At 46.4% G+C, this 14,795-nt stretch overlaps 1 protein-coding gene across 2 annotated transcripts in view; it reads right to left on the bottom strand.

Moving 5' to 3' along the window:
• Window positions 1-14,795, bottom strand: part of RIPOR3 (RIPOR family member 3) — a 198,548-nt gene that overhangs the window by 9,069 nt on the left and 174,684 nt on the right. For both annotated transcript variants that reach the window (XM_029612994.1, XM_029612995.1), the window contains 3 exons: window positions 12,717-12,878; window positions 9,601-9,756; window positions 6,844-7,046 (listed from right to left, as the gene is read on the bottom strand). In XM_029612994.1, the coding sequence (XP_029468854.1) occupies window positions 6,844-7,046; window positions 9,601-9,756; window positions 12,717-12,878 (521 nt within the window). The remainder of the gene's footprint in view (window positions 1-6,843; window positions 7,047-9,600; window positions 9,757-12,716; window positions 12,879-14,795) is intronic.

Genomic DNA, 14,795 nt, shown 5'->3' with positions numbered 1-14,795 from the left:
TAATTGAGGCCCGGCGGTAGAAATGGGCAAAAGGAGGCGCTAGGGACACTAGCACGTCCCTAGCGCCTCCTTTTTGACAGGAGCGTCGGCTGTCAGCGGGTTTGACAGCCGATGCTCAATTTTGCCGGCATCGGTTCTCGAGCCCGCTGACAGCCACGGGCTCAGAAACCGGATGCTGGCAAAATTGAGCGTCCGGTTTTCAACCAGACAGCCGCCGGCCCATTTACAATTTTTTTTTCTTTTTTACTTTTTTTTACCCTTCGGGACTTCCGCCTTAATATCGCCATGATATTAAGTCGGAGGGTGCACAGAAAAGCAGTTTTTACTGCTTTTCTGTGCACTTTCCCGGTGCCGGCAGAAACTAGCGCCGACCTTTGGGTAGGTGCTAATTTCTTAAAGTAAAATGTGCGGCTTGGCTGCACATTTTACTTTCTGTATCGCGCGGGAATACCTAATAGGGCCATCAGCATGCATTTGCATGTTGAGGGCGCTATTAGGTGCCGCGGGTTGGACGCGCGTTTTCCGCCCCTTACTAAATAAGGGGTAAGGGAAAACGCGCGTCCAAGGGCAGGTTAACAGTGTACTGTATCAGCCCATAGGTTTGTACTTGAGGTGATGGAGGTGAAGTGACATGTCCGAGGTCACAAGGAGCATTAGTTGGAGAAAGGATTGGAATCCTGGCTCCCCTGCTGCTCTAACCACCAGGTGCCTCCTTCATTCCAGACCCAGTATATACAAATTTATCTCATGAATATTTCTTTTAGATATCCTGAAAACCCGACTGGTTGGGGGGGCACCCAGGACAGATTTATGAGGCCCTGCAATAGGGCCTTAGTACATAGCACACTATTTAGCATGTACATTAAGCTTTAGGGTATATGTCCCATAGTATATTGCAACAGAAACATCTCTTACAAAAGTGATAAGAGTTTTACTTTATTTTATAGAAACAGAGATTGGAGTGGATGAGTAGCTAGTGGTTACAGCAGCAGGGATGCCCCAGTTCAAATCCCCCTGCTGCTCCTTATCGCCTGGGACAAGTCATTTCCCCCTCCGTTGTAACAGGTGCAAGCTTACAGGCAGATGCAGAAAGGTGAGTTTAGTCAAATGGCTGCACTTCAGCAGGCATTTTGCACCCACAAAACTTACTCCTGATGCAGCAAGGAGTTTTTGCGCGCAGAAAGTATTTGCTTCTAATCGAAAGTACTGCCTAGCGTCTTCACACGAAAATCCCCTGCAGTTGCCTCTCCCCGCCCCCAAGGTAGGGAGACTGCATCGGACCGGCACACGTATTTTTAGTGCTGGAAATTTAACCCCAGGTCAGAGCTGGAGTTAAGCTTCCCGCACTTAATGCGCTGGCACTTAAAACCCCTAAAATAAATGGGGGAAAATGTTTTAAGTAAGTGATGGCAGCTTACAAATGCGGGTAAGTTACTGCTGCCATTTACCCACATAAATCAGTGCTTATCCCGCTATCTAGCGCGGGTACTTTATCCAGCTAAGTAGCGGTGACCCGCGCCAGATAGACGGATAAATCAATATTTATCTGGCTAAGTGGCAGCCACGGCTGTCACAGACACCCCCCCCCCCCTTCCTGAGTTAAAATGTGCGTTTGGCCTGTACCGAAAGCACATTTTAAAGTTGTGTGCATTTTTTTAAACTCCCGTTGCATTAGCATGTCATTAGGTTACTGCATCAGGAGTTAAAAAAAACAAACAAAAAAACCCTGCGTGTTAAAACTGTGAAACCAGGGCACAGTTTGTTAGTGCTCAGATCAATGGATCAGCTCCCTTAGATTGTGAGCCCTCTGAGGACAGGGAAATACGTACAGTACCTGATGTAATCCTGCTTTGCAGAGCCTGAAAAACAGAATAGAAATCAAAGAAATAGGAGAGGAGACTATGATGATAGATAAAGACCATAAGGTCCACTTTCCCAGCCTGCTTCAGTATCCTACTTGATCGTTGACTTTTAATCTTTAAGTTTTGCAAGCCATGTTTTGTGTGACATTTCTGGCTCAGTGATTATAGAAATACTATATATGATACCACCACCAGGATATTAAGAATTGATTATTTGCCTCTAGTTATAAAGTGGTTTGTAGAATGAGACCTTGATGTTGCTTACATGAAGCTGCTTTAGGAATTTTAGCTCAGATATATTCAGGTTTTCAGAAAAAAAATCCAATTCTTTTACACATTCGATTATTATTGCACAGTGAAATGCATTAAGACTTGGGATAACTCTTTCATTCTATTCCTTACTTTGGAAGGGGGAGGGGAGAGTCGTGAAGGGCAACTATAGAGGGTTGTTGTAGACACCACCTCCTGGAGTGGTGCAGGGTGGCAAGGCTGGAGGCTAAGCGTGGGCAGTCCATTGAGGCTGGAATGGTGTTCTGGATCAAGATGCTTGCTGGTATGGAGCTCCAAAGCAGAGTGCAGGTAAAAGTGGATGAATGCAGGTATACATGGAACTGGAACAGACAGGAGCTGAGTGCAGGTAAGCGTGGTCTGGAACAGCAGGAACAGACTGGACCTGGGTGCAGGAAAGAGTGCAGTGAATGCAGGTACATGTGGAACTGGAACGCTTGGACAGACAGGAATTGAGTGCAAGCAAACTTGGAAGTGGGACTAGGGCAAGACAAGACAAACCAGGACAAGGACTACCCAAAACATAGAACAAGAAAGCCCGAAGGCTGCATAGGCAAGGTAGAGAGACCTAGAAACTAAGAAGAGATCTAGGGAGTGTCAGGGCTAGGCCGGGGGTCAGGAGAGGCTTAGGGTAAGCCACAAGGCAAGGAAGGAAACAGAAGGCTCTAAGGCCACAGAGCAGGGCTTGGAATAGAAGGCCAGATGGTCACAAAGCAAGACAAAGGCAAGCTGGGGTCAGAAGGCCCAGAGGCCAGGAGATGAGGTAAAGCAAGGCTGGAATCAGAAGGCCCAGAAGCCACTAGACAAAGCTTGAGAAAGCCTCAAGGCAGAAGTGGCTAGAGCAGGGAGCCAAGGAGGACACTATGCCAAAGCACTGAGAAGGAGGACAGACTGGATTAAGTATGGCAGGAGTCTGGGTTCTGGGTGTGAGGCAGGCAGGCAAGGGGGGCTGGGATAGTCAGGGGAGAGAGCGCAGGCTGAGGATAGGAGCCAGAGAATGCTGGAGAATAGTTTGGAGCTGAGCTCACTGGGGTCCTCTGGTGGAGGGGAGGCCACACAGCGGCTGGAATCACAACAAGGAGAATATGGGGAAAAAACCCTGGCATTCTGCCTCTATTCTGATTTGGTGGGATATATTACCAAGAAGGTTGAACTAGAAAATCATGATTTTTGAATCACAACCCTAAATCCTCCCTAAATGTGTGTATTTTTCCTTGGAGAGGGGGTTGTATTAGCCAATCAAGATTCAAAATTGTTGATTAGTAGGAATTAGGGAGAAAATAAAGCTCTTTTTGCAAATGTTTTCTTGCCCATCAGGGATAAGTACTAGCCTTGTTCAACATCACAGGGGCCTTGCCCCATACACTTGCCTGTTTGACCCATTGAACTGAAGGATGTTTCTGTAGTGACCAGTCTGCAGTTTGGATTTTCAGTCGCCTTCTGGGAGTTTGCAATGCTACTGGAAGTAGCACCTTAGATCCTGTATCTGGAAGCTCAGATATTTTTATGGCTTGAATTGGCTGACATCATTAAACAATGACAAGCCTATCATCCTCCTCCTCTACTGAAAAAAACTGTCCTGTCCTTAGCACAGACTAATTTTTTTCAATGGATCTAATGAGGTTGATATTCAAAATGTTATCTGCCTAACTCTGAGAGGTATTCAAAATGGAGTCACAAACGAGAAATGATGAACTCACATGCAAAAGATAAAGAAACGTTGTCCTATCAACGATTCACTAGTACAGGTGTCAGGCCTTCATATAGGTGTCTGACAGTTATACCAGTGAATTGTTGCTAGAGGACATGTAACTTTGAGAGTTAGCCAGACAAACCTTGCTGTTTGAATCTTTCCCTGGCTGACAAGGTAAATTTTGTCTGGGCAAATCATAGCTTGCCCAAAATTTAGCCAGAAAAAAAAAAAAAAAGGGGGAGTCCTGGGGGCATTCTGGGAGTGGGGTTAAATGTTTTTCACTCCGTGCTGATTTTCAGTGCTAGATGTCCAGTTCATTCTGATCGGTCAAATAGCGGACGTACAATTAACAGGACAGCCCTCTTGCCCGACTGATATTAAAAAAAAGAAATCACAGTAGGAGTTGATGCCATCTTCATCCCTGTCTTCCACCTTGTCGGTCTTATTAAAAAAAAAAAAAGAAGAAGATAGTGGGGGCCAATGTTCCTTTCATCCCTCCTCCACCTCAGCCTGAATACAAAAAAAAAAAAATGTACTGTGTGTCCTTTTTTGGAGAGTAGAGAGGGAGAAAGGGGTAGCCCTAGCTGGCATGGGCCTTGTGTGGGAGAGGAGCAGCCTGTTCTTAAAATAGCAGAGGGGAGGGAAGAAGGGGAGCAGGCCTAAACAGTCATTTCTTTTGTATATCAGGTGATCATTCGTCTAGCGCACACCAGAGGCATGCAGCACTGTATAGAGACACAGATGAGAGAGTCCCTGCACCGAGGAGCTTACAATCTAATCAAAATGGAGAAGATACAAGGACCAAAAACAAATAAAAGGCTTTAAGTTAAGGAGGAGGAGGACATGACTGGGAAACTTAACTGGGCGGACCAGGGATGGGACAAGGCATTAAGCTGCAAGGAATGCGATTTCCCAAGAGTTTGTGTAAGGAAAAGCCAGCGGAGTGCAGGGGCGAGTTTCTAAGTCCTTAGCAAAACGTTTGCGCAATGCTAGACTCAGCGAGCGTGGATCGAAACCCAGACTCACGCCCATGCAGGCTGGATAAGGTTTAAGCTCTCAGAGGAGAGTTCACACACGGGCTTTAAACTGAAGTTAGGGACCATTTTATTTAATCGGGCAAAGCTGCCAGAACAATCTACAATATCTAAGGAAAACAGGACATGGGGTGTGTGGGCTAGGAAGGAAGCACTGGCCAAATCTGTCGTCTTACAAAATAAATAAATAAATAAGGTTGGCTTGGGGGGGGGGGGGAGGTAGAGTTGAAGGAGGTGTCAGGCCCCAGGGCTGTCTTCAGAGAGGGGGGGTCCTTTTGACATCTGGTACAGGAGGGAGGAAGAGATGCCCAGGTGTTTTTTTTTTTGTTTGTTTTAAAGAGGATTTAGCTGGTTAGTGCCTGATTTTTTTTTACACTAACCAGCCAAACAAAATCTAGCTTGCTGGATTTATCTAAACTTTTCAGCTAAAATTATCCAGCTGAAAGTAACTGAGTATCTTACCTGCTCAACGGGTTTCTAAACACGGCCCCTACCTGAATGCTTCTAAGGAAGGCTCCACTAAATATAAACTAGAGGAAAATGATTCACTTTTTTTGTATTCATATCGTACATACTGTTCTGGTTTCAGGGTGAAACTCCAATTTGTCTGTAAAAGGGAACTTCACCTAAAGTCAGCAGAAAGTCAGCCGAGTCGTTGTCTCCTGGCCTGGTCCAATAGGAAACGAATTGCCCAGACTGCACGGGACCTGTATTTTCTATCATCATATTCTCTCTAACAACGCTTGTTTGCAGGACACATGCACAAGGACTATGAATTAGCTGTATTTGTGTACACTCGGTCTCCAATGTGTATTCGCTATGGGGTAGATTTTCAAAGGGGTACGCGCGTACCCCTCCGAAAACCTACCCCAAACCCCCCCTGTGCGTGCAAGCCTCGGGACGCGCGTAAGTCCCGGGGCTTGCATGGAGGGGCGTGTCGGGGGCGTGCTGGGAGTGACGCGGCGTTTCGGGGGCGTGTCGGGAGTGACGCGGCGTTTCGGGGGCGTGTCGGGAGTGACGCGGCGTTTCGGGGGCGTGTCCGGGGGCGTGGTTCCGGCCCGGGGGCGTGACAGCGGCCCCTGGACACGCCCCCGAACCAGAACATGGAGCGCGGCAGCCGGCCCGGCGCACGCGCAAAGTTACGCCTGCTTCGAGCAGGCGTAACTTTCGTGATAGAGGTAGGGGGGAGGTTTAGATAGGGCCGGGGGGGTGAGTTAGGTAGGGGAAGGGAGGTGAAGGTGGGGGGAGGGCAAAGGAAAGTTCCCTCCGAGGCCGTTCCGATTTCGGAGCGGCCTCGGAGGGAACGGAGGCAGGCTGTGCGGCTCGGCGCGCGCAAGGCTGCCGATTTTGGGCAGCCTTGCGCGCGCTGACCCTGGATTTTAATGGATACACGCGGCTACGCGTGTATCTATTGAAATCCCGTGTACTCTTGTTCGCGCCTGGTGCGCAGATTTATAAAATCTGCCCCTATGCGTATCCTGAGACTCCGACCTGTGCCTGAGGCACAAGGACTAGCTGGGAATCAGTGGAAGTTGCTTGACTGTGAAATACAGCTTTGAACTACACCAAACATTTTCAGAAGGAGAAAAAAAAAAAAGCTTTCTACCAAAGCGATTCAGACTTTAACGGATGCCAGGGTCTCTGTACACGTTTTTTAGCGGTTGAGCCTGATCTTGCTTGGAGAATCACATATTCCCACAGCAGCTTCCTTGGCTGTTTGTGCACATCTGAAGCAAACCTCTGAATCATGGAAAAGTATTATAATGCTATTCCCTCCTTCTGAGGGTGTGTAATACTATATTTTAGATCAGCAGGCCCCTTAGCCAATTTTGACTGGCCTTTTGAAAGGGACCGAGAGCTGTTTTTTAAATTCAGCGTCCCAGTTTTATGTAGCTCCAAGGAAGAATGCTTGGGAAAATGGGTTTCCAACAATGCACAGAAACTGATATCAAAGCATGGTTAGTACCTTTTGCCTAAAACTCTTATTTCTGGCGGACTTGGAGATGCAAGAAGTCGCTGCTTTGGAGACCTTGTGATCCTCGTCCAGCTGCAGGGCTGCAAGCAGTCTCAGGGTCTGCGGCAATGGCTGGAGCTGACCGACTCGCTTCCCTTTCAGCTTCTTGAGTTTCTTCAGGCGCCCAGGAAACTGCAGCTCATCAATCAGCGTTACTTTATTGGAAAGCAGGAGACTGTTAATAGCACCTTCAGTGGACTAGAAGACTCATTTTAACCTTACCTTACACGTGGGAGTGCCTGTTTGTTTATTTCATAAGCATCTGATATTCCGTCTTTTCACTAAAAAATACGCTCATGGTAGCTTACCAAAAGTGACCGGGCATTCAGCAGAACACCCACCCCCAACCACCCCGTGATTCCTCACTCTTCCATCCAGCTATCCCTCACTCACTTTCTCCTGGCTCCCTCACTCCCTCCTTTCACTATGACCCCTCGCTCACTCTTTCTTCTCACATTCCCTCATTCTCTCCTTCCCCCAAAAACACCTCACTCTCCTTGGTTCACTGCTCTTCCCCACCATCTCCACACTCTCCTTCATTCACTTCCATTCCACCATTCCCTCTCTCTTCCTTGTTCACTTCCCTGTCTCCATCCCTTCCCTGACCCTCATTTATTCCCCCTACCCACCTGATCCCCTAACCATGGTGGGTGGGGGGAATAAATGAGGATCATGGTTTGCTTCCCTTCCCTCCCTATCCTCATTCTCCCTTTTTCACACCCCCAGCCCCTATGATCCTTCCATTCAGTCTTGTTCACTCCCAGGTCCTCATCGACTCTAATCAATTCCGTCCCCTCATGATCCCCTTAATCCCCCTCCTTCCCTCTCCACTCACTTTTACTCCCTCCCCCTTACAATCTCTTCACAAACCTCCCTCCTCGATCCTCTCACTCATCCTTCACACCTCCCCCAATTCACTCTCACTGATGCCCTCCCCTGCCATGATTCCCTCATTCTCCCTCCTTCACTCCCTCCCTCAAGTACAACTCAGGCCTCAGCAGTGGAGGAAGAGGAGGAGGATGCAGCCTGAGGCACTGCAAGGCTGCTGTCCTATATCTTGACAGGTGGGTAAGGGGATCAGGACGGGGGGGGGGGGGGGGAAGGATAAGATGGTGGGAGTGCTAGAAGGGAGGAATGCACCATCCCACTGCCACCAGTGACCACTTCCAGAGGGGCGTAGTGGAAGGGAAGCAGAGCCTATTACCATCCCACTGCCAGTAATGCCATGCTCTTCTGGGTAAGACCCGGCCCCTGGTTTTCCATGGTGATTTGGCTAGGGCTGGCCAATTCTGCGTCAAAGGCTGAATTTTGTGGCCCTTACCATGGCTACAGAATCGCAAGAGGACAGGGGTCCTTGTATTGAGTACACAAGTAATGGATACATACAGATATGAGGAAGATTAAAAGTACATAGATAGGAAGTAGGGTACATTGGGTATAAATTGCCTGTATATAGTAAAGTAAGTTAAACACCAGCTGTGTGAGCGATATCAAGAACCAGTTAGACAGAGGTAGTCCAGAAATGGGTGAATCTTCTGGAATTCGTGATCAGGAAGAGTTCCATCATCAACTTATTGCCATGTCAATGACAACGAAGGGTCACTGCAGTTTAAATAAACAACCAAAGAATGCACTCCGGAGACTATTCAGCCAACTCTGGGGGGGAAGGGGGGGGGGGGGAATGCAGCAACAATTACTGATCTATCACCATGGAAACTGACTATTTTTCCTTTTATGCGCCCAGCTATTTTGCAGGAAAAAGTGCTGGTCTTTGGAAAGAATGTGCGAGAAAGAAATCAGTTTCATGTGTCCAAGATACTTCCCCCTATAACTTTAGTTTTCTCACGGGCATTGTACCTTTTACTCCACATCATAGCTGCCCTGCACCAGAAGGTCTTTCCATGATAAACAGAGGAATGAATACGACAGCCTGGAATCTTAACCTCCGACTCCATCCGGCAAGGCTTCCCCAGGCCCCGCACTGCTGAGGTAGTCTCCCCCCTCCCGATAAATTCCTGTAAGCTTGGGGGGGGGGGGGGGCAGAGCCATGCACATGAGCACGCAGTCTGGGGTTCCTGCAGTAGCAGATTTATCCCGGAGTCATCACCCCCACCCTCCAGGCCTGGCTATGAGAATCAAAGTAAGTTTCTTTTTCCTTTGAACTCACAACTGCTTTGTGGGTATTTTGAGATTATGATGTAGGATTTGGTGACTTGTTGAAAGTCGGTATAATAAAATACCATTGCCATTAAAGTTTGAACAAGTTGAAGCGCAAGGCTGACAGAAGAGCAAAATAAGCTTGCGGTCCTATATTTGAGTGCCAGGGGGTGGGAGAATTTGAGTTAGGATTTGCACAAATTCATCTAATGTCTTTCTGGAGCGTATATTTGTCAGAAAATTAATTTACTACCGTAGACATAGTTTGTTTCCCAACATAGCACTCTTGGTCATGGATAGAAACCATTGTTGTAGCTGTGCTCAAGGTCTTGTTAACTTACACCCCCTGGCCAACCCCCTAACCTTTTTGTGCTTGATGGGGAGTGTTATTGGAGCCGGAGAGCTAGAGATTAAAGAAGGGGAAAAAAATCCCTCAAGAAAACCAACAAAAAAGCTCCATTCACTACAAAATATTCACAGAGCACAGAGCACACTGCTCACAGGCTGTGAGTAACGTTTGGAGTTATCTGAAATGAAATTTGTAGTTTCTACCTTCTTTTGTGAGTATTGCAAGATGTCTCCCCAGGTCATTAGCATCGTATTTCTGGAGGTAGCCATGGAACTGGAAGAAGGTAACTAATTCGTTTGACAGATCAGGAGAGGCGAGCGCCCCAGTGCTTACAATCTGCTCCAGTAGTCTTCTAAAAACTGAACACAGGCCATAAAATGCATATGAGTTTTTATTGCATTGGACTTGAAAGCCACATGTGCCCCATGTTTCTACTTAAGGCATTTGCCGCAACAATCAGCAAGGGATACCTTGTCATTTGGTGGACTCTGCACCTACCACCCTTCTTATTGTGAATATCTCTGCTTCACGTACATTCAGCACTTGCTTCAATATTGTATTTTTGCAAAATCTTCTTTTTCTATCTCATGTCTAGCGGTTTCTCTGTTCTTCCTCTTTACTACTGATTCCTGGTTAGTTGGGGAATAGCAGATTGTCTTATATGATCATTCTACTCTTCCTGATAGATTCATATGTAACTTATGTTTTATTTGTGGATTGTTTTGATGATTTAAATGGAATTGTGGTTAATCAAGTTAAATAAATAAAAATAATAATAACATTTGTGATGATAGAGTTCATAGCCATTGACATGCTTTGCAAACACTGAACTGCTGTTATTAACTCTGTTGCGCTCGGGGGTGGACCCTTGTCCTGGGGCAAGGGTGGAATGTCTCCTGAAAGGGAACAGGAAGTAAATGGCCCCAGGGGGCGGAGCACTGGAGGAGACAGAGGCTAGGTAGAGCTTCACCACTGGAAGCCCGAGGTCCCCCCCGGGGGAAGCCTGTAGGAACCTGGGTCACTTGTTCTTAGGTGACCCCCCACAGTGTAATGCAATGTAATATACTCAGCAACAACTACATCAGTCTATGGAAATGAGATTGATGTGTGGCGGAAAACTCCACATATTTCCAGCAGTTATCCCTCACTGAGAAAATAATCTGGTGTGTGGGCACACTCTCTGTCTACCAGCATAGCTTTGAAGAACTGGTGACATATTTAGCAAGGGTCACAACCTGGGAGGGGTCTCCTGGGAGTATGGAAGTCTGGCGTGCCCACAGACACAGAAGGAGCGAGGTTGGGTTCGAGCTGGAGCAGGGAGAACCAGAACAGAGTTGGTGATGACAAGGCGAGGAACAGAGCCAGAATCTGGAGACGAGGTCAGGCAGGCGAATGGTCAATGTCCATAGGTCAGTCCGAGGAGTGGTCAACAAGGCAAGGGTCAGATGAAGTCAGAGGCAAACAGAGGTCTTGAGGCAGGCGGCAGGCAGGCGAGCAGGTCAGGAGCAGGCTGAGGTCTTGAGGCAGGCGGCAGACAGGTGAGTCATGAACTAGCAGAGGTCGTAGGCAGGCAGTGGCAGGCAGGCAGGTCAGGAGCAAGCCGAGGTCAGTACCAGAAAGTCAGTCAGAGGGTACTACCTGGGTAGACAGACAGACGAACACAGGAATGAGGATGCAGGAACAAGTCAGGAACGGAACTGGAACAGAAGGATCCTGGAACGAGACTAGTAACAAGCGCAGAGACAATCTAACATACAAGCCGACCCGATTGCCAAGGCAAGGAAGTGGAGACAGGAACTTCCTTATATTGTAGCTCATTCAGGGCGCGCCGCAGAACCAAGACCCGCCCTCAGTCCTACAAGTGTTCGGGTGGTCTGCGTGCGTGCGCGTAGGGGCGTGACTAGCATGGCAGGAGACGCCAAACCTCGGCGTGAGACCTGGCACGCAGAGGAAGGCTCGGTGACCGCCGCCGCGGGACGCCAGGGCCTAGCTGGGCTAGCAACTACCGCGAGGGAGGTCGTCCCGGGACCCGCTGAGGAACTATGCAGGTGAGCGGTCCCATGTACTGGACAGCCGCAGGCGGGGCGCCTAACAAACTCTCTCTCTCTCTCTCTCTTTAACCAAAGGAGCCCTTGTGATTTGCTCAGAGGCAGATTAGCGTCAATGCCTTTGGTTATGACCCTTGCTAAATACGTCACCAATTCTTCAAAGCTATGCTGGGTAGACAGAGAGTGTGCCCACACTCCAGATTATTTCTCAGTGAGGGATAACTGCTGGAAATATGTGGAGTTTTCCGCCACACATCAATCTCATTTCCATAGACTGATGTAGTAGTTGCTGAGTATATTACATTGCATTACACTCCAACAATGGGACCAGGGCTGCCGGGGGTGATTCTATAATGAGGCAGGGTGAGGCGGTCGACTCAGGCAGCAAAATTTTGAGGAGGCAGAAAGTGCTCCCTCCAAATACCCCTGCAATTGCTGCCTCACAGCCTTGCTTAATGAAAGGCAGTGGGGCTCCCACACCCCACTGATAGGATAAAGGAAGACAAATGCGGAGGCAATGCACTTAATGAAGTGCGGCCCTGTGAGACACCAGCGGATAAAAATGAGGTGCTGGTGGGGTTCCCACTCCCTGCCAGCAAGAAGATGGACCCACAAAATGCCAGACCAGCATGGCCGTTCTGGAATATGACTGCTGGTTGGAGGAAGAAAAAGGAGAAGGGAGGAGAGGTGAGTGAGGAAGTAAAGAGAGGAGAGAAAAGGAGATGGGATGAAAGAGGTGAATGAGAGGGAAGGCAAGCAGTGAGTAGGGGGGTTGGTGAATCAAAAAGGAGGGATACTAAAGGGAGTTAGGGAGAGGGAACAGAAGGGGTATGAGTGAGAGATGAAGGAAGGAAAAGGAAGAGGTGAGTCAAAAGGGAAGTAAAGGCAGGGAGTGTGAGTGAGGAGGTAAGGGATGGAGGTGAGTAATTGAGAGGAAAGGAAGGGAGTGAATGAGAAGGAAGGGAATAAAATATCTCCCTGTCTAATTCTTTTTTTTTTAAACACCAAACTAACTAAGAACAGACTGTAGGTTTTGCACCTCCACCATCTGCTGGAGACAGAGAAATACTGATGGACTGCAGGTGGCACCTCGGGGTATAGGGCAGAGTCGGTCAAAACGTCTCTGTCTCCATCTGCTGAAGGGGAGGCAAAACTCAGCACTAATCCGGGTATGTACAGGGAAATGGAGATTATTAATAGCATTTCCAAATGTACACAAAGATTTTTTTTTTTTTTTTACAATTTCCAATAATGTTGGTTTGGCAATGTACCTGTCTCCAGTTGTCCTGGATATTTTCCTCTAATTTTAGACATAAATATTCTCTTAAGTTGATTCAAAAGTCTTTCAGATGAACAATACAGTAAGCTTTCAGACCCTGTGCATTGGCGCCATACTTTCAGAAACTGTTTTATCTTTCTTGTCCTTGGAAGCGCTGTAAAACACATAAGAAAAATCCCTAGTGGCTTATAGTCCTTATTTGTGCAATCCACCAATTAAAAGGTTACATACACGCCAATAGATACATGCACAGACACAGAAATATAAATGTATATATGTGTATCTGTGTATTTATAAGTATCTGATTCCATATAATAAGTTATTTATTTATTTTATTTATTTATTTGTGTTTTTCTATACCGGCATTCACGGGAGTACGTATCATGTCGGTTTACATAAAACAAGGGGTGATCAATACATTATAACATACATAACTAAAACATAAGAGTATACATTACAGTAGTATAAAACAAGTGCACGGAAGAGAAAGTTACAATAAACAGGGGTTATTCTAACTGGGATTAGAGTTAAAGGAAAGATAAACAAGTTTAATAAGAATTAGAACATTGTAGTGATTGGTTTGTAGTGATTGATTCCGTTTAGAAGGGAATGTTCAATTAAGTAATTGTTCTTTTAAATAAATATTTTATTTGATAGAAAATGTTCAGTATTGCTGTATTAGATTTTGCTGCAATTGCTGGAAGTGAATCCTTAAGGGTCTGGAAATGCTTTCATGAACAGCCATGTTTTCAGTCTCTTTCTGAAGGTTAGGAGACATGGTTCCTGTCTTAATTCTAAGGGGATTGAGTTCCATAGTGAGGGACCTGCTGTGGAGAAGGCCCGATCTCTCAATGTTATATGTTGGGTGGTATTGTTGTGTGGTACCTGTAGATATTCTCTATAAGCTTCTCTGATGGGTCTATTGGAGGAGTGTTTTTTGAGAGCTATTTGTAGATCGAGTGGAGCCAGCCCATGGATATTCTTGTAGATTGTGGTGAGGGACTTATGAATTATTCTATAATGGATTGGTAACCAGTGAAGGTCTTTGAGGACTGGTGTAATGTGATCTCTTCTCCTTTTGTTTGTTAGTATTCTTGCTGCCGTGTTCTGTATCAATTGGAGAGGTTTAGTATGTGCTGATGGGAGGCCTAGAAGAATCGAGTTGCAGTAATCAATTTTAGCAAATATTATTGCTTGGAGCACTGTTCTATAGTCATGGAAGTGAAATAGGGGTTTTATCCTTTTTAATACGTGCAGTTTGTGGAAGCAGTCTTTGGTTGTTTGGTTGATAAATGATTTAAAATTTAATCGGTTGTCTATGGAAACTCCTAAATCTCTTACTTTTGAGGTTTGCAAGTTGGCTGGAGGGTTTGTAGTGATTTTGCAATTGTCTGGAGAGATTAGAATGAATTCGCTTTTTGATTGGTTTAGAATTAAATTTAAGCTGGATAAGAGATCGTTGATTTCATGAGAACAATTTTCCCAAAGTTCTAGAGCTTTAGTGATGGATTCTTTAATGGGGATCAGAATCTGGACATCGTCGGCAAATATGAAGTGTTTAAGGTTCAATTTGTTTAGCAATTGGCAAAGCGGGAGAAGGTATAAGTTGAAAAGTGTCGGTGAAAGGGAGGAACCCTGCGGAACTCCTTGCGAAGATGGGTATCTGGGGGATTCTTTGTTGTGAATTTTAACCTTGAAACCTCTGTTTTCTAAGAATGTCTTGAACCATGTTAGTGCTGATCCTGCAATACCGATGTTCGCCAGTTGTTTTAGTAATATGGCGTGGTTGACAGTATCGAATGCTGCAGATAGGTCCAATAGAATCAGAAGGAAGGCCTGTCCTTTGTCTAGGCCCAATATAATGTAGTCAGTCAGTGAAATGAGAAGGGATTCGGTGCTTGATGCCTTTCTGAAACCAAATTGAGTAGGGAATAGAATTCCGTGTTCCTCTATGTAATCCGATAGTTGTGTGTTGACTAGTTTCTCCATCACCTTGGCAATGAAAGGCAGATTTGAGATTGGACGGAAGCTGTTGGGATCATTGGGGTCCAAGTTAGGCTTCTTAAGGAGC

Source organism: Rhinatrema bivittatum, chromosome 8 (assembly GCF_901001135.1).
Source record: "Rhinatrema bivittatum chromosome 8, aRhiBiv1.1, whole genome shotgun sequence".
NCBI classification, from domain to species: Eukaryota; Metazoa; Chordata; class Amphibia; order Gymnophiona; family Rhinatrematidae; genus Rhinatrema; species Rhinatrema bivittatum.
The sequence above is the reverse complement of the archived record's forward strand: the minus strand, read 5'-3'. Positions and strand labels throughout refer to the sequence as shown.